Raw genomic sequence first — 26,299 nt, 5'->3', positions numbered from 1 at the left:
TCAAAACGGTGCTGTAATAGCGAAGTTACATGCATTTAATGATACAAAAGATTCCCCCACCCCCTCCACCCCGCTCGTTTCGCTCTTTCCTTCGCTATGCTCCGTTCATCGGCTCGTCTCTCCTCACCGTTTGAGGAGGAAGAGCAGCGAGCATACGTACCTACAAGCAGACAAACAGGTATTGTGAATGACGAGCAGATGACATGTTGATGTCACGGCGAGTGCTGAGGGGATGAGGATTGCCGAAAGGCACGGAGAGGAGAAGGGATTGTTTCTTGGAATTTCTGAGGCGCCCACGACTGGTAGCGCTGCCGCATTAGGCATTGTTGATCGTGACGGCATTCTGAACTCGATGCATGCATTTAACTTAAAATGTTTAAAAATTATTGGAGGTGGTTTAGGAGCCCTTTAAGGACGAGATGAAGAAAGCGAAGACAGGACGACTGTGTCCTTCGTGTTCTATGTCCGTGTCCTTCACAGTGCACTGCAAGTTTCGCCCCGTATTGCCACCAACAACCCCATTCTTACATCCTTCAACATGAATCACATTGCAGATGTATTGTCATGAGATAGAGCCCTAAATATTTATGTTTCGTCAGTCCATTTTTACATTTCCTAGATGGTTACATGTGCATTCACAGACATAGATATACTGCACACATAACGTATAAGGTGCGCTCATTTACCATCTCGACCACTGTCTTTGTGGAGTTTTGTAGAACGATGTCACTGCACAAACCTTTGAAAGGAAGCTGTGGAGGCAATGTAAGACTTACTGTTTTCTTAACACCGATGGTAGCTTTGCATTTTAGTGTTCAGCTGTGTTGACAGCCATTGTTTGTGCTTACTTTTAACAAAATATGCTTTCAGCACTTTCACAGACACACATATTGGAGTGAGTTAAGCATGACTGAACTTGGTACAAGCTGCACGGTCACTCTCGAATGCTGCTGACTAATTATGCTGGGTAAATCATGACCAAAATTCTTGAATGCAGTTGAATGCTGTTGTTAGTATGCTCAACCCCTGTGAGCTAGCAAATGTCAAATATGAAGATGAAGTAACAAAACACACTAAAAAGAACAAGAATGAAGTAAGAATATTTTCCATTCATTTTCTTTTTTTTGCTTATGACTAAGCCTGCAATATCTAGTGCAAACCTTGTTTTGAGCCAAGTTAACCTAATGCACCTGAATATGTCAAATAGGTTTCTCCCACTGCAATTTCCCTTCAGGGTATTGTTTTTACTGCATCAAAAGCACATTTGTCAGTTGTACGTAGCTGTTTTAGGTGCACCAAAGGGGATCTGGTGCACAAAAATTAACTAATCAACAACTCCCTGAGCATGCATAGAGTGACAATGTTTATGCATGTTGTCATCAGTGAGCCATAACTTATTTATCTGTGTACGCAGAGGGTTCTGTTCGTTTGTCCAACAGGGATAGTGTTTCAGGCAAATAAAGCAGTGAAGCACCAAAATGACTAAAACTTGCCCATGATGCCTTGAAGTCCAAGATTATAACAACTGTAATACTGAGCAAACACTGAAGTGAGTGCAGGAGGTACCAGAGATAGCAGATGTTTGTACATATCATGGTACTTCCATGTTTCATATTTCATATCTGTGTATCACATGCATGTGTTATTTCTGCTTAGGCATACATTTTTTTTATTGTAGAGTTGCTAGGCATGCATTGTTCCTTGTCAAAAGAAGCTTCATGTACAAGATGAATGCATGCTAAACACCCCCCCCCCCTTTTTTTTGTCACAGGTCCATCTTCAACATCTCCAAAGAAGATATAATATTTCAGGCAGCACCCATGACTTTTGATCCTTGTGTCATAGAAATCTTTTTGGCTCTCACAACCGGTGCTCAGCTGGTTTTGACATCTGAGGCTGTCAAGCGCATCCCTCGAGCTGTTACACAGCTCCTCGTTGACAACTCAGTCTCGGTTATTCAGGTAGGTTCAGGCATGTCTCATTTGCACCTGCTAGCTATCACAATTTTCTATGATATTTTGTTATGGCAACCCAGATTGACTTGACACATATAACATAGCTGTATACAATGCAGTCACGTCACGAGTAAGGCAACACAGAAAGAAGTACGAAACAAGGAAAGATAGACGTGAAATAAGTAGGAATGCATTTTACTTCATGGGTCGCCACTTTAAGTGTCAAAAAAGGAACCAACGCCTATCTTGAGCATAGCCATAGCCAGATACAACTTAAGAAGGCAGGAGATGCCTTGCCCAGATGACAAGTATGATTGCCTTCGAGACTGAAGAAATAGTTCTGCTCACGAACCAGATGGCAGAGTCACCGGCCGTCCATCTCATGACGTCAGTCTAGAGTGCGCGCCCATAGGTTCAGATTCATATTCATCCACCGATAAGGAGGAAATGTCATTGCCTTCAAATGTTGTATCCGACTATAGCTTCAGTGTACACCTTTAATTAGAGCAGTCATGGCTTGCGTACAATGTTTAACCTCACATTTGTGAATCATTCCAAGATGTCTAAAGTCTGAATTGCAGCTTTAAAGTTGGGAAAGTTGCATGAAAACGTTCACATTTACTCTTTTGTTTTGTTTTCGCAGGCAACACCAAGCTTTGTTCAAAGCCTTGGTTTCGATCGCATCCAAAACTTGCTGCTTAGTGAAGCTTCGTGCTTACGTGTCTTGGCTCTTGGTGGTGAAGAGTGCCCTTCTGGAGCCTGCATAAACTTGTGGAGACAACCAGGAAACAGGACAGCAATCTACAACCTCTATGGAATCACAGAGGTGTCGTGCTGGGCAACATTCTATAGGATTAGTGCTACCAACACAGGGCATGTACACAACTCCATGTTTATAGTTCATTGAATATCCATATGACTCATTTTGAAAAGTTAAGGGCCTTGCAACGATAAATGGAATGAAATGTTAGGCATAACATTAACTCTTTCGGGAGGGCATTAAAAAAGGCAATGAGAAAGGGAGTCAGAAGTTTTTGTTTTAATATATCGAGTCATAGACCTATATTTCTGTTACGTACATCAAAATGAAGCTAATGAAATGGTCTTTCATACAGATTGAAATATTACACATAAAGGTTATATGTAGTAATAATAAAATATGTCCTACTGAACACTTGCTGCAAGGACAACGTAAAAAAGTTGGAATGAACATAAATACTTGAGCAAAAATACTACATAAAAAAAAACAAGATATATAAAACATGGCTCATTGCCTCTTTTCTTACTTTGAAAAGTTTGGTATGCATATCTACAGCACTCTTATGGGTGTGCTTCTAAACAAGTGCAGTACTCGTGCCCCATGGCGCTTGCACCACTCAACGAAACAGTTCCACGCAGTAGCAAAACACAAATGTAGTTTACATGTAGTGCAAAAAAACATTTGTTTTCAGCTTGGTTTTCTTCTGCTCATAACAGAGCTTGCAGTTCTTGTACCTGTACTTTTTCTGGCTTGTGGGGCACATGCCTCACGGATGAGAATGTAGGAGGTGGAGCAGTGTGGGCTGGCCTGGCATCGTCAAGATTGAGAATCTGATGGATGAGCTCTTCTCTAAAAGTTTGTTGAGACTCTACCAAACAGAAATACTAAATGTGTACAAACAGCAAGCCTCTTTGGCTACACGCGAGAGAAGTGAATGTGAAACTACGCCCACCCTTGAGTACTGGCTGAAGTCCCAGGTTGACCCTCATCCAAATCGCTCTCCAAAATTAAATCCGAGCTGTTCAAGTCATCTTCGGCCTCCTTGCTGCTCAATTCACCAAAAAAATCTGCCGTTGAAGCAGTGGAATCATGTGACTCACGTCGGCTTCATTGCACAGCCTGATGCGAGATCGACGCCATGGTCCGCTATGTTCGCCACCGCCGCTACCCACAAATCTCTCTCTCGTATCGCTGCCGTCAGGAAAAATGGAAAACTATGCAGAAACCAAAGGTCTAGTGATGAAACTAGATGCTGAATAGCAATAAATGTAAAAACACGGGAAAATTTGAACTCGGCAGCACGTGCAAACCCGTCGATCATTTATGATCGATGCTCCAAGGGAGCGGTCCTGAAAGAGTTAAGGGACAGAAGGCTGGCAATGTGAAGCAGAGTGCAAGTAAGGTAGCCAACATACTAACTGACATTAAAAGAAAATTGAGCTAGGCAGGCCATGTAATGCGTAGAATAGATAACCAGGTAATATTAGGTTTGCATGATGGGTGCCAAGAGAAGAAAATCACTGGTGCAGATAACGGAGTATTTGGTTTAATGAATAAATTAGCAAACTACAACATAAGTAGGCTGAGGGTGACATGACTAATGTGCACTCTTTACCTACATCAAGAAAGAAGGCTGTTTACTGTTTGCATGTTTGCTATTTTCTTTAGGGCTTCTAGTAGTTTCAGTAGCAACTTCACCGCAAGATGTTTATGTCCACATTGATAAGCAGAGGCTGTTTTGTACTGTATAACGGATGTGAGAATGAGTAAATAATGTCAATTTGTGACATCATTCTTATGCTCAATACCTACGCATTCATACTGCATTGTGCTTTTTCAGAGTTATACCATTGGGAACACCACTGGATGGTACACTGTTGGAAGTGAGAGATGATTCTGGAGCACTCGTTCAAGAAGGAGAGGGCACTCTTTTTGTTGGTAAGATCTCTCATTTAGATCGGCTAATACTACCGTATATTGCCAATTATAAGTCGACGCCTCAACTTGCAACCCCTTCTAGGGGAAAAAAAGGTTGACTACGAACACAGCCTCATGCTGCGGCCATAGATCACCAATAAGTTTTTCAGAAGAGTGAGTGATGCAAAGAAACATTTATTTGCCCGTGAAACATTGCTTACGACTCGTCGTCGCTTGAGAGCAGGACGCAGTCACGGTCATTACTATCGTGTGATCCACTGCTGCTGCTCGCCGTCGGAACGGGTCCTGGTGATCGTGAACCCAATCTCGAACCGCCTCCTCAACGGCAGGGTATCATCCAGACTTTCGTCCGCAAAAGAAACGGCGTGTAGCAGCGCATGCGAAGATCTTGGTGCTTTGTTTTCTCCATTCCCTCACGCATTTTACCGACACATCAAACTTGCGCCCTGCTTCAACGTTGCTTTCCGACTCTGCGTAGAGGATCGCTTGCCTCTTGAAAGCAGCGCTGTACTGTCGCCGGCGTAGCGGTGGCATCTTGGCGTTTATTTGGCAGCGTCGCAAATTGCGCACACCACTGCTCGCAAGCAAAGTGAAATGCAGAAATGGCGAACAGGCGTGAGTGCAAAAAGATGCGAAGACGCCTTGTGGGCGCATGTGACCGGTCATGTGGTTTAGTTCCCCGCAATGTGTTACCAGCCCACACGGACGCCGATGGTTAGTCAACGAATCGTTTCTATTGTATGAAAACAAAACTGCAGGGCGCATCACAAGGTAAATTCCTCTTTATTCATAGAGCATCGTTCACCCTCTGTCAAAGGTTTGAAATGCTGCTTTCGAGACCGTGTTTCCCAAGCAGTTTGCATTAATGCCGCACGGCGGTGATTTTCAAACGCGCTCCGTAGTTTCACCTCGTGTGGTTTCGCTATAGTTTCGTGATCGTCGTGGCAGATCGCAAAAATGTCCGGCTCCGGAAGCGGCGCGCGCGCGTTGGGAGATAGCTGTTGCCGCCACTCCGATGCCTCTGCGGCTGATGTTATCGATGCGTCGAATAGCAGGAAATCCGAGGACGACGACCTTTCGTCGGACCCCACAGATAAGTCGACTTTAGGATTCCGTGTATAGGTCGACTCCGTTTATAAGTCAACCCCCGAACTTTGGAAGGTCATTTTATGAAAAAAACGTCGACTTATAATCGGCAATATACGGTAACCATTTCCTTCCACTTGATGCACTGAGCAGCACATCTAATTCTAGCTTGTTGCAGTCGTACTTAAACACGTGCCACTTCAGTTAAGGGTCATTCCACGCCAAACGTCCCAGACATTGCGCTCGACCCTCTCCAAATGTATTGTAAAAAATTGTGGACGTTCATATCAGTGCACTATTTGCCCTCTGAAAGTATTTTTGGAAAAAAAAATTTTTCTTGTCTGTTACAGTGATTTGAATTTTGCCGTAGTGGGTGAAACATGGGTTGCGAAAAAATACTCTAAAAAATACAATATTTTACGGAACGCCTTAAATATCTGCTGTTTACTTGAAAAGGAGTGGCACTATTTTATTATCACCCATTGACGACCACTACTTTGTCTCGCGATGTGCTTTGTGGTGAAGCAATGCTGCAATTCTGCGCCCATTTTGATTATTTTTTTAAAATTCTACGAATATTACAGACAAAATAGGACTATATCGCATGGCTGGATAGTTGACAGTAAGCGTGTCAAAAAAGTATTGAAGTCCATGACCGAGTAGTTTCGAAGTGGAAAGGGCGCAAACATTGAAAAATGTGTGAAATGCTCCACGTTCAGGCACATGTAGAGTGGTGATGCAGTCCAAGTAAAAATGCACGCTTGGTCTCGTTGGGAAGAGTAAACAAAGGAGATTTATTTGTGAAAGTTTCATCGGAGTGTTTTTCGTTTTTGACGAGAAACAAAAATTTATGTTGAGCGTTCGCGGCGTGCCTGGGCGCGTGCCCGTAAGTCCGCTTCACTGCGCCGCCATTGTTCCCTGGGGCAACGGAAGTATGCAGCGCCCATGCGGGTGGCACGATCATGTGTTGCTGTGAGTTTTCTCGTTTCGACACGCATTATTCGGCTTTCCGCAGTGCCGCCGACGAAGTGTCAGGGAAAACGAGTGATGGTTTGTTTAAAATATATTATTATATAATAAAAGTGGCTAATAGTCACCGGGAATACACTTATAATTCTTTTTTATGGGCAGCTCGCTTGAACGTGACTCGCGCCATTCGTGCTTCGGAGCCGAATGGTGCTACGTATTCTTAAGCTCGGATCTTCGGCAGAGGTGAACTTTGCTCCGGTGATCGCGTCGCCGAGCGAGCACGCGGCACTCGAAGGTTCGTCTTTCGGCCGCTTCCCTTGGCAGCGCGTAATAAGATAAACATTGCAAATGGTGTGTATACTGCTATCGTGTCATATTTTAGATGGAGAGCCTGTGCAACGGAAACCGAAAGCGATAAATATAAAAAAGGACGAAGCTGCCTTTAAGGCGGCTGCGTCCTTTTAAATGTCTATCGCCTTCGCTTAGTAATCGCAAGGAGATTACTAAGATGAAAGCATCGCATGCAGCGTGGCAGGAAGTTGACCTCTCAGCAAGGTTTGAGTATACGATCTCACTCAAAGGTACGCGCACGTTTCACCTTTTCGTGCCATCATCACTGACCACTCTTAATGCCGGGCTCACCACCTATTCAGCAACACAGGGATTTCAAGTGGCGAAGAGTCCGAAGACCATACGTCGGCAACGGAAGTAAGAACTGCAACCTCCACAGAGATCGAGAACACAACCCAAGCTCTGCACCTGTCGTACGTGTGCATGCAGTGACGTGGCAATGAAATCGTGCTCTGCTCCCACTACTAACCGGCAGCCTTTAGTGCCCTTCCGAAACATTCTGCCAGCCATATACACTGTTTGCAAGTTTTCAGCAACGTGAAAACTCACAGCAGCACACGATCGTGCCACCCGCGTGGGCGTTGCATACTTCCGTTGCCCCAAGGAACAGTGGCGGCGCAGTGAAGCGGACTTACGGGCCCGCGCCCAGGCACGCCGCGAACGCTCAACATAAATTTTTGTTTCTCGCCAAAAACGAAAAACACTCCGATGAAACTTTCACAAATAAATCTCCTTTGTTTACTCTTCCCAACGAGACCAAGCGTGCATTTTTACTTGGACTGCATCACCACTCTACATGTGCCTGAACGTGGAGCATTTCACACATTTTTCAATGTTTGCGCCCTTTCCACTTCGAAACTACTCGGTCATCGACTTCAATACTTTTTTGACACGCTTACTGCCAACTATCCAGCAATGTGATATAGTCCTATTTTGTCTGTAATATTCGTAGAATTTTTAAAAAATAGTCAAAATGGGCGCAGAATTGCAGCATTGCTTCACCACAAAGCACATCGTGAGACAAAGTAGTGGTCGTCAATGGGTGATAATAAGATAGTGCCATTCCTTTTCAAGTAAACAGCAGATATTTAGGGCGTTCCGTAAAGTATTGTATTTTTTAGAGTATTTTTTCGCAACCTATGTTTCACCCACTACGGCAAAATTCAAATCACTGTAACAGACAAGAAAAATTTTTTTTCCAAAAAATACTTTCCGAGGGCAAATAGTGCACTGATATGAACGTCCACAATTTTTTACAATACATTTGGAGAGGGTCGAGCGCAATGTCTGGGACGTTTGGCGTGGAATGACCCTTAAGAACCCACACTCGCAACAGATACAGTCGATCCCGGATATATCGAACTCGAAGGGGACCGCGAAATAGTTCGATATATCGATAATTCGAAAAACGAAATATGCGTATTTAAGGCTTTAATGAAAGCACTGCAGGCCTCGACACAGTTTTCCGAAATCGTAAAAAGCGCGAACGATTCGCTCACATTTGCTAAAGAACAAGGCGAGAACTTCTTCTTTGCAAGTTAGCGCAATTTATTTCGCATGCAAATAGTCCATAAACTTGTCTTGCTCCTTGCGCGCCGTGAATTTACCAAGTCATCGTCAATATCATTGAAGCTTTCCAGATAAGTAAATTCAACACCTTCGGCCGCAACAGCGGTGATCGACGCTGAACGCTGATGCGAGCTCCGTAGCGCGGTAAAGGGTTTAGCGGTGGCAGCGGCGGCTGGCATCTTCAAACCGCATGGGTCCATTTCCGCAGCACCGGCAACGTCAGCTATGATCTCGGCATCGATGCAATCAGAAACAGCTACGTCGTTATCTGCACCGACAAAGTCACTCGCTGTGCTCCCGTCCTATACGGCGCCCGGAAACGCTAATAAGTCGCAAAATTCACTGACGCACCGTACGCCGTAGTCGGCGGTCATGACGCGCCCAAAGTCGTCACCTGGCACCAAGGCCCGTAAGGAAACAGTGCACGACGGTGCTTTAGTTGACGTTGTTCCAAGCACCGGTCATCATTTTTATCGCTACGAGCGGGACAATGTTTAGTTCGACTCCCGAATGACGATTTATCAAGAACGGAGCGAGAAAAGAAACATTTCTCCACCGTCGACATGTTGGCGATACCGATGGCACTTGTGGCTTTGCAGAAGGCAGCCACTACTTTGGCGAGAAATGCGTAAAAAAGCGTAGCCTCTGAGATCTGCATTTTAAAACCGAAAACACTAAAAATACGTCACGAGGTTGCGGATCTCGAAGGCCATGCTTTGCAGGCCCGCATGCCATCGTGCGCGAACAAACAAGGAAGAGAATAGGCACCGTGCAGTCGAGTTCTCACGTGTGACTGCAGCGCCAGAACGCACAGCCTAGCGGATAAAGAAATCAACGTTGAGACGGCCCAGGGACAAAATCAAACGCGATGCGCGTCCCTCCGCCTCTGCATGAGTGTGCAGACAGTAGCCGGGCCAAAAGGGAGGACGCCTGTGAGCGTCTGTTTTCTGCCTGCCCCTAGCGGCCAATATCAGCCAACTTGAGACGGCCCACAGCGAGCAACGCAGCTCCTTCTGGTCAGTGGACGGTGCCTATACAAACATTACAACAAGGCTGCCAAGTCACTTCGAATTCTCATTTTGGTGCCCTCGGCAATAAGCCTCTTTGAAAAACACTAGCCCATGCATTAAAACCTGCGGATCGCGCGTCAAGTATACCGGTGAACTGACAAGCGCTGCGCAACGAACTAAAGCAACGCAGTTTCGTCACCTGCGCGCGACGAGGGACTGGAACTGACGAGGAACCGAAAAATGATGAATATCTGTTAGGATAAATGCACTTTCAGGGCTTCGGCGCGGGGCAGCGTTCAATATAGCGGATATTTCGCTGTGCGGGAGTTCGATATACGTGCACACCAGCCCCATACTTTTGCATGGGAAATTCAAGGGGATTTCTCAACTGTTCGATATAGCCAATAATTCGATATATCCGAGTTCGATATATCCGGGATCGACTGTACAATATTCTGAAATGAAAGGTTGTTACATTCTTCAGAGGAGCATAAAGCTACAGTTTAGTTTTTCTGTTCTGCTATGCCTTTTGTCTGTCAGGTTCCAGTCACAGCCTCCGGTGTTTCTGTGCCTTCAGTCTCGTGCTAGAGGTATACGCCTCTCTTGCATACAGGTGGATCTGCACGGCGTTGCCTGGTTGGAAATGAAGAGTGGAAAAATCTGAATCCCTGCCAAATGCGCTGCTCTGGTGACAGGGTCAGGAAATCTTCCGATGGATTAATTTTCTTAGGAAGGAAGGACTCTATCTTCAAGTATCATGGCAAGAAGATCAACCCTCCATACCTTGCGACACAGCTCCTGGAAATGGGAATGATACAAAGTTGCCATACCTACTTCTCTAAAGCAGAACGGACACTGTACTTCTTTCTGATCTTGCACCCTACTTGCATTGACCAAGCTGTGACTAGACAGTTGATACAAAGGCTTCAAAAGGAGTGTCAATGTCCCTTCCAGGTTGAAGTTGTTCCCAGATGGCCACTCACAAGCCACGGTGTGTGCTTGCTTTTTGTTGTGTTAGCCTAAGCTGCATGCTTTCTGTGAGAACAGTCGTTTTTATTGTGGTGTTTGTCACTTTAGTAAAGGCACAAATGTCACTGGGCTGCAAAAATTTTTCAGGCATTTCAGTGTTGCTGTTGTTTCAGTTTCTGCTCACTTTGTTGGTGGGTGGATTCAAAGCACTTCAAGTCACCCTTGTCTTGCTCATGTATAGACCTTTCTAGTAACATATCCCACCATTAATATTTACTGTAACCACTGCTTAGTATTACAAAATAATAAAAGTTGTTGTACTTTAATCTTATGCTGTATCTAAGTGCTAATACAAATATTAATTTGTAATTACTTAATTGCCTCTATGGCTTGATTACTAAGGTGATGTGATTGTTGCATGCATTTTTACATTAGTGCAGTGGTTTTCAGTGACCACTGTGCTGTGTTTCGTGATGAAGGATGAGGGATGCATAAGAGCTTTTCATTGTAACTGTAAATGTTGCTTATGCACGATCAGAATGATAATGTGGCCAGTTAAGACCATGTAGAAAATTTGCCTTAATTTTGCTAATGAAAACTTCGCTTATGTACAATCAACCGCAAAAGCTTATGGACCATGCAACCACGTGGACAACAACCTCTGTGCAACATTTGCACTGTGTCAGCAGTGATCGACAGTAGTGTTACGCCCAAGACGCATTCCTTCCTTAATCAGTCTGTATTCTCACTTGGCACAAATATTTTATATCTTTATTTTTTTATTGCAACACACTCATTGGCGGTGATAGCTACGTGCTTGTGCCTCAAGAGCAGAATATCGATATAACTGTTATCAGTTGCAACCCTTCGCAAAAAATGATATGTATATACCAAATGGCACACAACTTGAGTCACACCATGATTGCTGTGATTCTGCTGCCGAAATAAGAGAGTGATGGCCTTACCGCAGGTCAGGGCCGTAACTAGGGGGGGTTTGAGGGGGTTATGACACCCCCCAAAATTTTTTCATTCTTTAACTTTTCGGGTGATAGTCAAATATTTGCATGCCTTCACAGCGACCACGAGTTGCCAAAGTTGGCTGCTCTACACACAAACACCCCTCGAAAAAAATCCCTGGGTACGGCCCTGCCGCGAATGAACAGGTTATGTGAAAACAACAAACTAACAATGTGCTCCATGCAGGGTGTCGGAATGGAACGAAAACCGAAAACGAAAAACGAAAAAAACAATATTTTTGACTGGAACGAAAACGTAACCGAAACGTTATCTATTATTTCGTTCCGGAGTGAAACCGAAATTTTTTCAATCGTTTTTCGGTTCACGAGAAAACATGGCAAACCAGAATAACTGGGGTCATGCAACGTGGGCAATTATGCATATCTCAGGGTACAGTATTCACGCGTACCTCAGGCAGGAATTCTAAAGCAATGTTCAAATTGTACGAAAAACGAGAACAGTGGCAATCAGTTATGTTTATATTAACGCAAGTGGACTTTTGCGCACCTGTCATGCAGGCCAGCGTGGAGAGGGCACTGTCGGCGCTGAAGTTTGTTGCAGCGAAAGCTGTTATGAGATCACAACAGCCAATTTTGGCGCCATAGTTGTCCGCCGCCGCCGGTGTCCCTAACCGCTACCGCGTGAAATGAGAAAAATTTAAATGAGAAACAAATTTCTAGGATCAGAGTAACCTGTGCCCTCTGCCTGGCACTAGGGTATTCTACCACAGTGCTACGCTGGTGCTTGTAACTCCTTCGCAAAAATACTCTATACAGGCGTCATATGTCGAGCAAGGAATCGTGTTAACATATGTAATATATAGCGTGGAATAAGAGTAAAATAACAAACTGGCATCACACAATGTGAATTGCGCAACGTGTCGGTCGTTGTATGCTTCCAACCCGTTACAAAGGTCTCAGCCATAATTATTCATTGGCATCACTCACAGCACAAAGTGCACATAATGCCTTACAGATGTGTAGCGGGTACCACGATTCTCCGAAGAATGACGAAAAATGACATTGTGGGTGCTTCGCTACTTAAGAAAAATTACGATGATGTATGGTGTAGTGGGTACCTTGTATATGTACTTGTATTAGTAGCCCCAAGAAAGTCTACAACGGGCTCTAGAAAGGCCACTCATCTAGCTTTCGCTGTGACTGGGCTGTGTGTTCTGCGCCGGCCTGGCGATTTTTTGTCACAACAGCAGTCTCGCACATCAGAGAGTACACTCAATGACGTGCTGCTTCTGAGATCGTGCTCACTTCCTTGACACAAACCATTGAGCCCGTAAAAAGAATCGTAATTGACTTTTGAGAAAATAAATACTCTGACTTTGAAGGGTATACTGGTTTGTGCTAGTTGGTAGGAATTCTTGGTACACTTACTTCCGCACCTCTGAAGAGCGTGGGAAGAACGTGTTTTACCCTTGTCCCATTTTCTTAAGAGGAGGGCAAGTAACTAAGTCCAATGTTTTTTTATGATTACCTTAACTTCAAATTATTGCATACAAAAAAAACGTTACGAACCGTTGCGGAACATTTTTTTTTTTCGTTCCGGAACAGAAACAGAACGAAACTTTTTGCAGTGGAACGAAACTAAAACTGAAACGAAAAACATTTCGTTCCGACACCCTGGCTCCATGACAATTGAAAATTGGGATGCCACTGCGAGTGAATAACAAGACCTATTTCCAGCCTATCATGCGGTTGACAGTAGATGGTGCACTGCTAGGTTGTGCGGACAGGCAGTTTTGCTTACACCCGCGTGGTCCATAAATTGTTGCAGTTGACTGCACATTCGGTGCCACTGTGCATTGGTAGGTCTGAGAATGTGCTCAGCATATTTCCGCACTTAATCTTCAAATACCTAAGTGGAAAAAGGGTATGCGTGACAGCGTTCATCTGTCCTGCTTGTCACATAGTGCGTTGTATGTGCATTTTATTTGTATTTTTTTCCATGCCTAAGCTGCGGCTGGCATTGCCTAGGTTACTAAATGTGCACTTGGGCTTTTGCCTTCCTGCTTGTTATTTGCCTGTCCACTGACACACTTTGTCAAAGTCATTTATTTCTTCTCCAACTTTGAGTGAGGCCATTTGAGATCCCTGTAATCCCTTGTAGGCATTTTAGCCAGCTTCATCAACCTTCAGTGCATACTTTAATGTGTTTACTCTCCATTTATTATGCCGCAAACTTATCGGCCATGGTCCAGTGCTGAAACTTAAGTGCACAGCTTTCTATGTTTCTTTTTTTAGTGAGTGCGTAGAAAATTTATTTGGCAGAAAGGGATTTTAGAGGGCCGTTGGCAGCATTATTAAGCGGCCATGAGTCATTAGGCCATGGATCATAGTCCTCTGTGGATAATGCACAAAGTTTATGGAAAAGGTTTGTTGATTCTTGGCATTTAATGCATAAATAGTGTATTCATACACATTGTATAACAGTGACAGATTAGGAAACAAGGCTGGTTATTGTACTTTACTTAGGGATTTGTGCACTGCCAGATACAATGCCCTCAACAGTTTGTGGCATTGTAAAATAGCATGGTAGCAATCTTTAAGCAGACCTTTTTTTTTTTTGCAACACAGCTTTCTATTCATGTTTAGGGCTCAGAGTCTAATGGAAGGGTGTGATTCTGATTTGTTTTGCAGGAAAAATAGATGTTGAAGCCCTGGTAGCCTACCAGAAGAAACGAAGACTGCAAGGTTCCTTCCCAGATCTTCATATGTTATTGGCCAGACTTTGGAATGTAAGTTTACCAAAAAATGTACACATGTGTATTTGGTCACAGCTACCCTCTGCTTCCCCTTTTCCTATTCGCAATAGGTTATTCCTCCTGCATCAAGAACCATTTGTATCCACATAGTGCCACCTGTTAATGAGCATATAACAAAGGCTTTGGTGGCACGTTCACAGCTTGTGATAGCAACATCATGATGTCCATATTAAGCAGAATCAGGGGTGCTCTCTTTGTTTCCCACTTTGTGGCTGTGGCATTTTGCTGGTGAGCATGAAGTCACCAAGTTCAATTCCAGGTTATTTTGACTACATTCAAGTAGAGGAGGAATCAGTGTGCCGGAACGGAACGAAAAGCAAAAACGGAATTAAGAAAAACAATATTTTTGACCGGAACAAAAACGTAACCGAAACTTTATCTATTATTTCATTCCGGAGTGAAACCGAAATTTTTAACACGAAAGTGTTTTATGTCGAGGTCCACCAGGTACTTCCGTTACCGGATATGACGTTCATAAAATGGACGCCAATGGGTGAGAAAGAAAAAAAACCAAGAAAAAGATCCGCTGCTGGGAATCGAACCCACGACGCTGCGGTCGCGACGGTAAGCGCTCGACGCTAAACCAACTAAGCTAGCTTGGCAGATGCTGGACACCTCACGAACGTGCCTTATATCTTTCACACATTCTCTCTCGCACAATGCTCTCTGTTGGCGGTGTAGATAGGCGGGGCAGAGCGGGGGCGGTGCCGCCATCTGTGAGAGGTGAGAAGAAGTAATGCGTCACGATCGACACTTACTAGCGCCTACTCCGAGATTGTGCGCGATGTTGGAGTTCATGGTTAAAGCGTCTCGATACCAACAAGGGACACTGGCGTCGCCGAGGCACCCTAGACGCAGTGACGTTCTTTGCCTTTCGCTTCATGTGAGCGTGCGCCGGCTCATCGGAGTAGTGCAGCTTCCACATGCACCAACGGCATTTCTCCGCCGCCGACTAGTTCGATTGCGAGAGCACCAACTAACAAAACTGCTGCAATGCGTGTTGCAGAAAGGACATGATTTCGACGTGTGAATGTCGTGCCTTGGTGGAGCGAGATAGAGGCCAGTGGGACGCAGGCGTTTGCGGGTAAAGCTAAGAACCTCTACAAACTAGGTGTAAACATGAATGCATTCACGCCAATCGGTGCTTTAGCTGCCAAGCACGAATAGACATTGTACAAGCTCTCATATATCACTACAGAATAAGCACTACTTCTGTGTAGACACGTTTCACTTTCATGTTTTACCGATTCCTATGACGGAGGGATCAGCCATGTTTTTTTAATCGTTTTTCGGTTCACGAGAAAACTTGGCAATCCGGAACAGCTGAGGTCATGCAACGTGAGCAGTTATGCATATCTCAGGGTACAGTATTAGTGCGTACCTCAGGCAGGAACTCTAAAGCAAAGATATGTTGAAATTGTGCGAAAAACGAAAACAGTGGCAACCAAAGATGTTTATATTAATGTAAGTGTACCTTTGCGCGCCTGTCACGCGGGCCAGCGTGGAGAGGGCATTGTCGGCGCTGAAGTTTGTTACAACAAAAGCTGTTATGAGATCACAACAGTCGATTTTGGTGCCATAGTTGTCCACCACCACCGGTGTCTGTAACTGCTATCGCGTGAAATAAGAAACAATGAAATGAGAAACAAATTTCTAGGATCGGATGGGATTTTAACCCGCACCCTCTGCGTGGCAGTCGAGTATTCCACCACAGTACCACGCTGGTGCTTGTAACTTCTTCGCAAGAATACTCTATACAGGCGTCACGTCGGGCAAGGAATCGTGTTAATGCATGTAATATAGCGTGGCAGAAGAGTAAAATAACAACCTGGTGTCACACAATGCGAATTGCAAAACGAGTCGGTCATTGAATGCTTCCAACCCATTACAAAGGGATCAGCCATAATTCTTCATCATCATCAGCCACAGCACAAAGTGCACATAATGCCTTACATATGTGTAACGGGTACCACGATTCTCGGAAAAATGACGAAAAATGGCATAGTGGGTGCTTTGCTACTTCAGAAAAATTATGATGATTTATGGCGTAGTGGGTACCTTGCCTGTGTATTTGTATTAGTTGCCCCAAGACAGTCTACAATGGGCTCTAGAAAGGCCGCTCTTCCAGCGTTCGCTGTGACTGTGCTGGGTGTTCCGTGCAGGCCTGGCGATTCTTTTTATCAGAGCAGCAGTCTCGCACGTAAGAGAGTACACTCAAGAATGGGTTGCTTCTGAGACCGTGCTCACTCCCTTGACACAAAGCATTGAGCCTGAAAAAAAAAAATCGTTATTGACTTTTGAGATAATAGGTACTATGACTTTGAAGGGTATACTGGTTTGGGTTAGTTGGTGGGAATTCATGGTACAATTACTTCCGCTCCTCTGAAGAATGTGAAAAGAATGTATTTTACCCCTGTCCCACTTTCTTAAGAAGAGGGCAAGTAACTATATCACAAATCCAATGTTTTTTGTGATTACCTTAACTTCAAGTTTTTGCACAAAAAAAAAAACGTTATGGAACATTTTCTTTTTCGTTCCGCAATAGAAACGGAACGGAACCTTTTGTGGTGGAACGAAACTAAAACTGAAATGAAAAACATTTCGTTCCAACACCCTGGGAGGAATACAAGGTCTTAACCAAGAATCAGGTTTACATTCAAGAAAAGTGGTCAGTAGTACACTGAAACCTCATTATAGCAAAGTTGCATATGACACGAAAATAACTTCGCTGTATCCAAAAATTTGTTATAAGCGTACATTCGAACCACTGTAGCAATTACCAAGGCTATTCTTTGTTTACTTCGTTATAACCAATAGTTCGTTATATCTGTGTTCGTTATATCGAGGTTTGAGTGTAATTGAAAGCTGTTGACTATGACGTTTGATAACCATTGTGTTCCATGAATACGTAAAGCGCAGTCAATTAGTCAATCAATCTGTTAAGTGCCAGCTTAAGGGTTCAGCAATTGTAAGTTCAGTGCTAGCTGTGTCTTTTCTTGTATATTCCCACACTTATAGTAAAGTGAGGCTTAAACGGACCACTTGGACACTGTTCTGTAGCAGTCATTGCTCTTAAAAATGAACAGCACTACGTACATGTGCATTCACATTCATTGTGACTTACTGAAGCACACGAATGCACCTGATAGATTAAATTCTTGGGTTTTACTTGACAAAACAACGATATGATTACATGGCACAATGTAGTAGGGCTCTGAGTTACCGTATTTACTAGATTCTACCGCGCCCTCGATGGTAAGGCGCACCCGTTTTCCGTGGCCAAAAAAAAAAGTAAAACGTCGATTGTAACGTGCACCCATTTTTTGTGAGAAAAAAGAACAAAAAAAGTCCGTAGGAATCAACCTTCGCACATTCCGAAGAACAAGTATTTGGGTTTTAAATAACTAAAGTTTCAAAAAATAAAACACTAAGTCAAACAGCGGGCCTTGCCGCTAAAACTGTCACCACTACGGCGGCGATACGAGTCGCGTAATGGATCAGTCCTCGTCGCTGTCGGACAACTCCTTGTCTCTGTAAACGCTCTTCGATTTCGGGAAACTGGCCCTTTGGTCCACTGAAACATTTTCGTGAAGCTTTGCTGTAAAAAATCTTCTGCTTCTGTTTGCGCCAGTCTCGGACGCACGTTTCGGGAACTCCGAACGACAGCGATGCGGCCCGATTTCTGTCCGTCTCTGCACATGTAATAACTTTTCTTTTAAATGCGACATCGTGGTGCACTTGTCGAGTATTTGGAGTTGGCACTTCCATGCCGTCGATGTGAACGCAGAACGGGATGACAAACTCCTCAGCACACGTACGAACTGAAACAATGGCAGAAATAGCCGAGGCGCGTAGGAGACGGCCATATTGAAATGCCGATGGCAATACAATAACAGAGTTTTTTTTTCTGTACTTGATTCCAGCGCGCATGCGATTTTAGGACTCGTTTTGCCGAAAAAAAGGTGCACGTTAGATTCGAGTAAATACGGTAATAGATATAGACTTAAATCTAAGTGCATGGCTTCTGTTGGTCAAATTCAATTTTTGTGAGAAACAACTGATAGCATTCGCTGCGACATATCTTTTAAACATTGTCCCTTCTTTCCTTTTCCAGACCTCAACAACAAGAAATGACAGCGCAATTGTTTGTGGGGATTCAGAGTTTGTTGCTGCTGGTGGAAACTCACTGGGTGCTGTGAGTATTTCACAGGAACTGGAGTTTGCTTCAGGCATCCCTCTGCCACTTCTTGTGGACAAGATTCTGAATGAGAAGTTCTCGGATGTCGAGAAATATTTGTACGCCATGACAGAAAGCCACAAACAACTCAGTTACCCCATTCCTGCAAAAAGAGCAAAACTACACGTACCTTCATGGAGCGTGTCGCCTGAATCTGCGCACGTGAAGCGTTCATCTTGTTTTACATGCATAACAAGGTTTGAAACTTGGCAGCGTTGTTGCTGTGCTGAGAGCTGTCATCAACCGAGGACGACAGCTGACCGTGATTTTCAGAGGCCAACTTTCTCTGAAAGGTGGAAGTATGACCTGCAGAAATGCATAGATGCATCTCCTCTCATTGTCAGCTATGAAAGGTTTGCCTCGCTTTTGTTTGTTATAGTTAACTATAATTGCAGTAAAGTACTGAAATTGCCTAAAGCAATTGGAGGGCAATACAGTGCTGCACTCTGTGTAGCAGTGTCATTTGGAAAAATTTTAAAAGCACGAAAGTCGAAAAAGTCAGTCATGTAAAGTTTACTTGTGTGAACTTTTCATTCAGCGCTGCTCTATACCCATTTAGTACTTTGCTCCTTTGATATTGCAGAATGCTGATGTTTCATCTACATTTACTCCTTTCTTTTAGAACTCTGTTAGTGGTATATATCAAATATTAAAACAAAAATATTGTGCAGCAGAATGGCACTACAATAAGTTAACACTAGGCTTCTGTTCAAAGTCTTCAAACTCACTTGTGATGACATTTCCAACGAGCAGGGGTGGTAGTGCAGGGGTGCCCAACAATTTAATTTCAATGTTATTCCTAATAATATAACTATTTGCAAGCGCCTGTAATTCTATAAACCTGATTAAACTTGTGCTAGGTTTTTTTCCTGTATATTTTCACTTCCACACATTTGTTAAGGAAGTGCAAACTTTTGCTATATTGAAACCTTCCTAGTGAAAAAAGAACAAACTTGAGAATTACTATGAGGCATTACCAAAAAACTCCAGACCATTCCACTCTCTCAAGTTGGGCAACCAGTGGAGTTGACGGGCTCACTCCCGTTTCTGCTCTTGTTGCTGTTCTTCATAAGCAAGCTGCTCCTCAGGCGTTCTCACAATGCATGGCCGCCCCATACTTGCTACAGACCACCATGCCAAGGTAGCACCGTGACTCGACTGACGTGGCAAAACACTTACTAGAGGGAACTAGGGGTTTTTAGATCTTGTCCTGCAGGGGGCTTTTATTCCACTACCACAAAATTCAACGCAGCCTTCATAGAAAGTGTTCTCCTTTTACATTTGTTTTCAACCGCAGGTACAAGGCATTGATATCGTTCAGATATATTCACATTTTGCAAAGGTGGGTGTGTAGCCCAGTAGTTAAGAGACTTGCCTTTAGGGTGGTGGGGGCTGAATTCAAACCTCAGGATCAGCAAGAAAGCTTTTTACACTCTAATCTGTTAGTTCCTTCTGCCACTCCATGGAGCATGTCAGGGGTTTTACCTAAATGCTTCAAAATGCACCACTGCTCCCTAGGGCTTGCTAGACATTTCTTGTGCGTTAGTTTCTTCTACCACTCCGTAGAGGGTGCCAGGGGTAGCACATTAAAGCTTCAAAGTACACCACCGCTCCCTAATGGGCGCTAGGTGTTTCTTGTAGATATAGACGGATGCTTCATTATAAAGGAGATGTGCCATATACAGCTCAGCTGTAAAAAAAACAAGAAAGAAAAAAAGGGAAGAAAGAAAGATAGAAACTCTCACTCCTAGTCAGATTGCCGGTTCTTCTCGACTGCTTCCTGGCTCTTATTACAGCGAAAGCTGTTATGAGATCACAACAAGGGCCGTTTTTGGCGCCGTAGTTGTCCGCCGCCGGTGTCCATAACCGCTATCGCACGAAATAAGAAAAAAAAAAACCAGCATGGAACAGGGTTTGAACCTGGGCCCTCTGCGTTAGAGCCCAGTATTTTACCTCAGAGCCATGTCGGTGCTTGAAACTGCTTTGCAAAAAGACCCTATACAGGCTTCATGTTGGGAAGGATCGACATTAACATATGTAATGTAGCATGGTAGAAGAGTAAAATGACAACCAGTCGTCACACAATGCGAATTCTGTAACCAGGCGTCACACAATGTGACTTGCGCAGTGTTCCCCTTCTGTGTCCCGTTAGTTTGCGCTGCCAATATTCCAGTATGACTTGCGCAACGAGTGGGTTGTTGAATGCTCCAACCCATTACAAAGGGCTCTCGCATAATTCTTCGTCATCAGCCACAGCATCAACAAAGTGCACATAGTGCCTTACCGGTGTTTAGCGGGTACCACAGCTCTCCGCAGAATGATGAAAAATTGCGTAGTGACTGCTTCCCTACTTCACAAAAATTATGATGATTTATAGCGCAGTGGGTTCCTCGCAAGTGCACTTCTATTGGTTGCCAAGGAGGCCCATAAGGCCTCCATAATCCATTTCCTCATGGTCACAATAAAGTTCTTTCCCCCCTTCTCTCTTTCTCACGTTAACGTATGTTATATAGCATGGTGGGGAGGATGAAATATCGACTGGGGGTCACACAATGCGAATTACGAAACTAGTGGGTCGTTTAAAGCTTCCAAACTATTACAAAGGACTCAGCCATAATTCTTCATCGTCATCAGCCGTCGCATCAACAAAGTGCACATAATGCCTTACAGATGATAGCTCACTTCTCCGCAGAATGATGAATAATGCCGTAGTGGGTGCTTCCGAACTTCACAAAAATTATGATTTGTGGCGTAGTGGGTATGTTGCTGGTGTACTTGCCCCAAGAGTGTTTATAACGACTCTAGAAATGCCGCTTTTCCAGCTTTCGCTGTGACTGTGCTGCACTTTCCGCGCAGGCCTGGAGTTTTTTTTATTTTAGCTATCTTCACTGTGGAGGCATAGTGTGAGATGTGCCTTTTCTGCTTGTCACGCATAATTCCTGGCATGCAAAAAAAAGCTTTATTTTAATTTGTTACAGGGGAGACACAGTTGTGTTCATAGGATCTCATGCAGGCCGTTTTTGTGCTTTGAATGAAAAGTCTGGAAATTGCTTCTGGGTGATATCAGTTGCTGACAGGATAGAGTCTTCTGCCACACTTTCCACCTGTGGCAAATATGTTGCATTTGGTATGTGTCTGGGATATTTGTGCCTTGCTTGAATGACATTAAGTGTGTGCATTTTGCTGGTGCTGTTTATCTGCCTTAATATTGAAAATTTGCAAGAGAGAAGACCAGTTCAAGGAAAACTCGTGTTACCAAAATAAAAAAGCAGCTGGGCAAGTGATGTTGACAACAACTCGGTGATGGTGACCGCATGACATTTGCACTGTTCACATGTTAACCTTGAGAAATGCAGATATGCATTCTCCTTTTATTTTGCTGTGTGAACATAATGATTATGTTACTGATAGATGTGAATTATGACAGCAACTCCACAATTTTTAACCAAAATGTTGATGATGTGTATTTAGTTCACACCTGTCTTTTTTTTACAACACTTTTATAAATATGATCATTGTCATTGTCAAAAATTTGTATAAGAAATATTTTGGAGTGCTGAGAAAGAATGAAGTTATGATGTTTTGAACTAATACGCTAAATTCATTTGTTTGTTTCTTAGGTTGCTACGATCACCACATTTACTGTGCTGATGTTGAGGATGGAAGTGTCAAGTGGGTATTAAATACTGGTGCAGAAGTCAAAAGCTCACCCACCACAAACAGAATCAACTGCTCGTTCCTTTGTGGATCCCATGACAAGTCCCTGTACTGCATCAGTCAGAATGTGAGTGAGCTGTTTTGAAACTGATGCTGCATTGAAAGAGTTCATCCTCTGTGAACATCGATACACTTCCCTAGCAAGCAGGACTGCAATTGCACATCAGTTGTCTTTTTGCATTGTGGGACCTGAAGTACTCTTGGTGACAAAGAACACAGCACATAGATGTGCAAACATGTAAAAAGTGCACCCGCCTATATTGGTCCTTGTATTACGATACCACCTAGCTAAAGAAGGGGAATTGTTTGAGTGGCTTGTTTTTTTGTTCGACAACACCGAATGAAACCAACAGACAATTAAACCAAGGATTGTGGTTTAATTGGCAACTAAAGAAATAGCCCCGCTCATGTACTTGGCGATGATCTTCTGCGATGGGGTCACTGACCGTGCGGCTTGTGACACCATTCAAGAGAATGTGCTTGTTGGTGCCAGCTTGTGTGCAACCTCCTTTGAGATGGAAATGTTGTTGCCTTCTGAAGCTGTATCCGACGATAGTCACATGTGAGTGCAGCCGTGCAAATTGAAATATGTCCAAGCAGCTGTGTTTGCCAACACCGGTACTTTACCCCGAAGCTAAACAAGAAGCCTTTAATGCTTTTAGCTTGCAAGAAGCAGTGAATGCATGGCTAGTTTGCATGTGCTAATATACCATTGCAGAACAGCTGGATGTAAGCACCTCTCACTCTCATGTTATTGGGTGGCGCTTGCATTTGCACTCTGTCTATCGTCACAGCTGCATAACACCAACAAGAGCTCTAGTCCAAACTGGGGACAAGGGACAGAGTAACAATTGAGGACGAGCACTTGTCCCCGTGTGTTACTTTGTTCCTTGAACCCGGTTTGCACTATAGCTGTTTTCATAACCCACCAACTAGTCCAAGCCACCACTGTTCTAAGCTACGACACCCACATTTCTTGCATGTCACACGAGGTAGCAGAATGTAAAGGGATGATGGACGCGAGCATTCCCACAGTGCTGACGTTGCCATCAATCATTATTGTTTGGTGTTGAAAGGCAAAATAGATCTCATCTGTCATCTTGAAAAAAATAAGCATTGTGTGAGTGGAGTTCTCAGTAACTAAAGGCTTGCTGGGTCCTCATTGCCTTCCTATGTCTTTAGTCATTTGAAGGAGTCCTCAAACCAGTGTCACTGTTCTCATGGGAACCTGCCACATTGTGCATCAGCACTAATGTGTGTCTTTAACCCTTTCCCTACTGAGTTTTTTGGCCAGAAACTGCACAAAAATACCGATTTTTTTTATTTGCCCATTTGATTCTACGTGTCTTGAAACAACTAAAAAAACTATTTAAAGGCGCTTTATTTGCAAGATACACGCAAAATATCTTTTTGAAAATATGCAGAGGATTGGTTTCACTGCACTGCACCACAGAAGGTGCCCTAACTTCTCCATTCTTCGGTGTAGAAAATGTCTCTTTCAAATTTAAAAAATAATGTACAGGCCCTTGAAAAGAAGCCTTGGACTGGCCAGTGGGGGTTTGTTTACACTATCAGCATCTACTGGCAATACGTTGGGACACTGTCGTCATCCAAATCCAATGATTTGGAGAAAATATGCTGCTCTGTGTAGTCGCTGCCATACTCGCAGGAGAAATGGAATTTTTCATTCCAGAAAACTTTGGCAAACAAGCATTTTTTTTAACACGAAAGTGTTTTATGCCGGGGTTCACCAAGACTTCAGTGACGTATTTCCATCACGGAAATGACGTCGAAAAAATATACACGATCAGATGGCAAAGAAAAAAAGTTCCGTCAACGGGCATCGAACCCACGACCGCTCGGTCCGCAGCAACACATGCCGGGCACGCTATCTACTGCGCCACGGTCACAGACTTTAGAGGCTTTACAAACGCGCCTTTTATATCTACCATTCTCACAGTCGGCGTGGTGGTGTTGCCCTCTAGGAGCGGCAAAGTAAAGTAATTAGTCATTACTGTGGCCTCCGTGATTAGCACCTGCAACGCGTTACACGTCCGTCCCATTCGGCGCGTTTTCAATAGAACTTCAAGTTTGTCAATATGTTAACACACCGCGAGGTGGCGACCTTTGCCCAAGCGTCATAAAATCATCGGCCTCACTCATATCATCACGCGAATACAAACCAAAAATAGCTCTGCGACGCGCGCCTGCCTCACCTGGCTGTAACACCGCGTTCCTCGCTCACGCGCTCACTCCGAGAAAACTCACGGCCGGGCTGCAGGGGAGGCACGACGCGCTTTGCGTTTCCCTCTGGCCGTGGTGTTCAATCGCATTTTAACATGCCGCGGCGGGATAGCGACGAAGTTCTGTGCGATGCGTTTGTGGCTATCACACCTCATTCTCTGATTACACTTTCACCGTTTACTACTACAACTACAACAAGGGTTTGTTTAATCATTTAGCATGGAAGTTAGTCGTCAGGATGGAGATGTACCACCATTCATCAAAGTGGGTACATCCACGTTAAACGGTGCTATAGCTGCCAGACATCAATATACATTGTGCAAACTCTCTTATACCAATCTACAGTAAACATTCAGTTGCTTCTGTAAGGGCACGCTTTACTTTTGTGTTATTCCGGTTCCTATGACGGAGAGATCAACCATGTTTTTTCTGAACAGAGCTGTTGCAGGCACGCGTGCATCGCTCGTGCACAGAGGAGGACACCATTTTCTAATTCATGTTTTATATTTTTACTGCACCATCTGTTGAAGCCAAAGAGAAAGCAAAATGAATCAGGGTAGCTTAATTTCACCGCCCCCAAACGCTTCTTTCAGCGTGGGCAAGGCCAGCTCATCTTCGGTAGGAGCGGTACAAACAGTGTGGACGAGCTCAGCTCATCTTCAGTAGGGAAAGGGTTAAGCAGTGGTGCCACGAAATCTCAGAGGCCATAGCATCAGCATCGCGGCATCATTCTCTGGCACCAGATGTTCCCACTGCCCTATCATTGATAAATCTTTTCTTTTTGCTTCTCTGACATGCACTAGTTCGTTGTGGTCATTATATGATATTCATCCAATGGTCACCGTGTTCTTGAGTACCTAGAAATGTAGACAGAAAATTGCAGATGTTTCAGAAAGTTAAAGATAGCAAACAGAATTTTAAGAAGTGTATAAATACTTAAAGTATGAAATTCAAATTGAATAGCACTTGCTAAATGATTAAGAACTCAGTATTCAAGAACTTAGTATTCGACATTTTTTAATACTAATTTCCATTCGAATGTGAAGATTTACATTTTTTAATCTTGAAAGGAAAAAAAGCACCATGAGTGTACTAGTGGATGTTGCAGCTTTGCTGCAGGAGTAGTGTGGACATTGCACAGATGCACTACGAGTTCATATGTGGCCGCATGGGGCAGATAATTCCAGATCATTACCTTCATGTCACTCATTAGGATGCCTCTCCATTAGGCACCTTACAAACATGCTGCCTGAATTTAAGCACAGCAATTTATTACTTGGCCAATTTAGCCATCTTCGAAATGCCTTTACAACAAGGTGCATGACTGCACAATTTCACTTGGCCGTATAAATGAGCATGCATTCGGTTATCTGCTCTTCTATTTTTTATTGCTGTTATTATCACAGTTAACCCTGCACAATCATCTCTCTGTTCTCGTTTACAGCTTGCTCGTTTGAGAGGACTTCCACTTATGGATTGGATTATGTACAGTCGCAATGAAAAAAAGGTCAGCACAAGTGACGGTGGCCAGAGCGGCAAAGTTGCGACACGCGGCGCTGTTGCTCCCAAACACGGTGATATCGCGAGTGCCAAGCACGTTCCATTTTCCAAATCAGGGGTGGCCGGCAGAAAGCAGCCCATCTTGCTGTTGGCCCATCTGAAAGCCCACATCTTAAATACACGCTTGTGCATTCCTTATCG

General features: G+C 43.9%; 1 protein-coding gene across 2 annotated transcripts in view; it reads left to right on the top strand.

Moving 5' to 3' along the window:
- Positions 1–26,299, top strand: part of LOC119382572 (beta-alanine-activating enzyme) — a 54,995-nt gene that overhangs the window by 23,718 nt on the left and 4,978 nt on the right. For both annotated transcript variants that reach the window (XM_049412241.1, XM_037650332.2), the window contains 8 exons: positions 1,772–1,961; positions 2,599–2,828; positions 4,556–4,653; positions 10,252–10,629; positions 14,276–14,373; positions 18,515–18,990; positions 21,616–21,764; positions 22,258–22,421. In XM_049412241.1, the coding sequence (XP_049268198.1) occupies positions 1,772–1,961; positions 2,599–2,828; positions 4,556–4,653; positions 10,252–10,629; positions 14,276–14,373; positions 18,515–18,990; positions 21,616–21,764; positions 22,258–22,421 (1,783 nt within the window). The remainder of the gene's footprint in view (positions 1–1,771; positions 1,962–2,598; positions 2,829–4,555; positions 4,654–10,251; positions 10,630–14,275; positions 14,374–18,514; positions 18,991–21,615; positions 21,765–22,257; positions 22,422–26,299) is intronic.

The sequence above is a fragment of the Rhipicephalus sanguineus genome, chromosome 2, assembly GCF_013339695.2.
Source record: "Rhipicephalus sanguineus isolate Rsan-2018 chromosome 2, BIME_Rsan_1.4, whole genome shotgun sequence".
Taxonomy (NCBI): Eukaryota; Metazoa; Arthropoda; class Arachnida; order Ixodida; family Ixodidae; genus Rhipicephalus; species Rhipicephalus sanguineus.
Note: the sequence above shows the minus strand (reverse complement) of the source record. Positions and strands in the feature narration are given on the sequence as shown.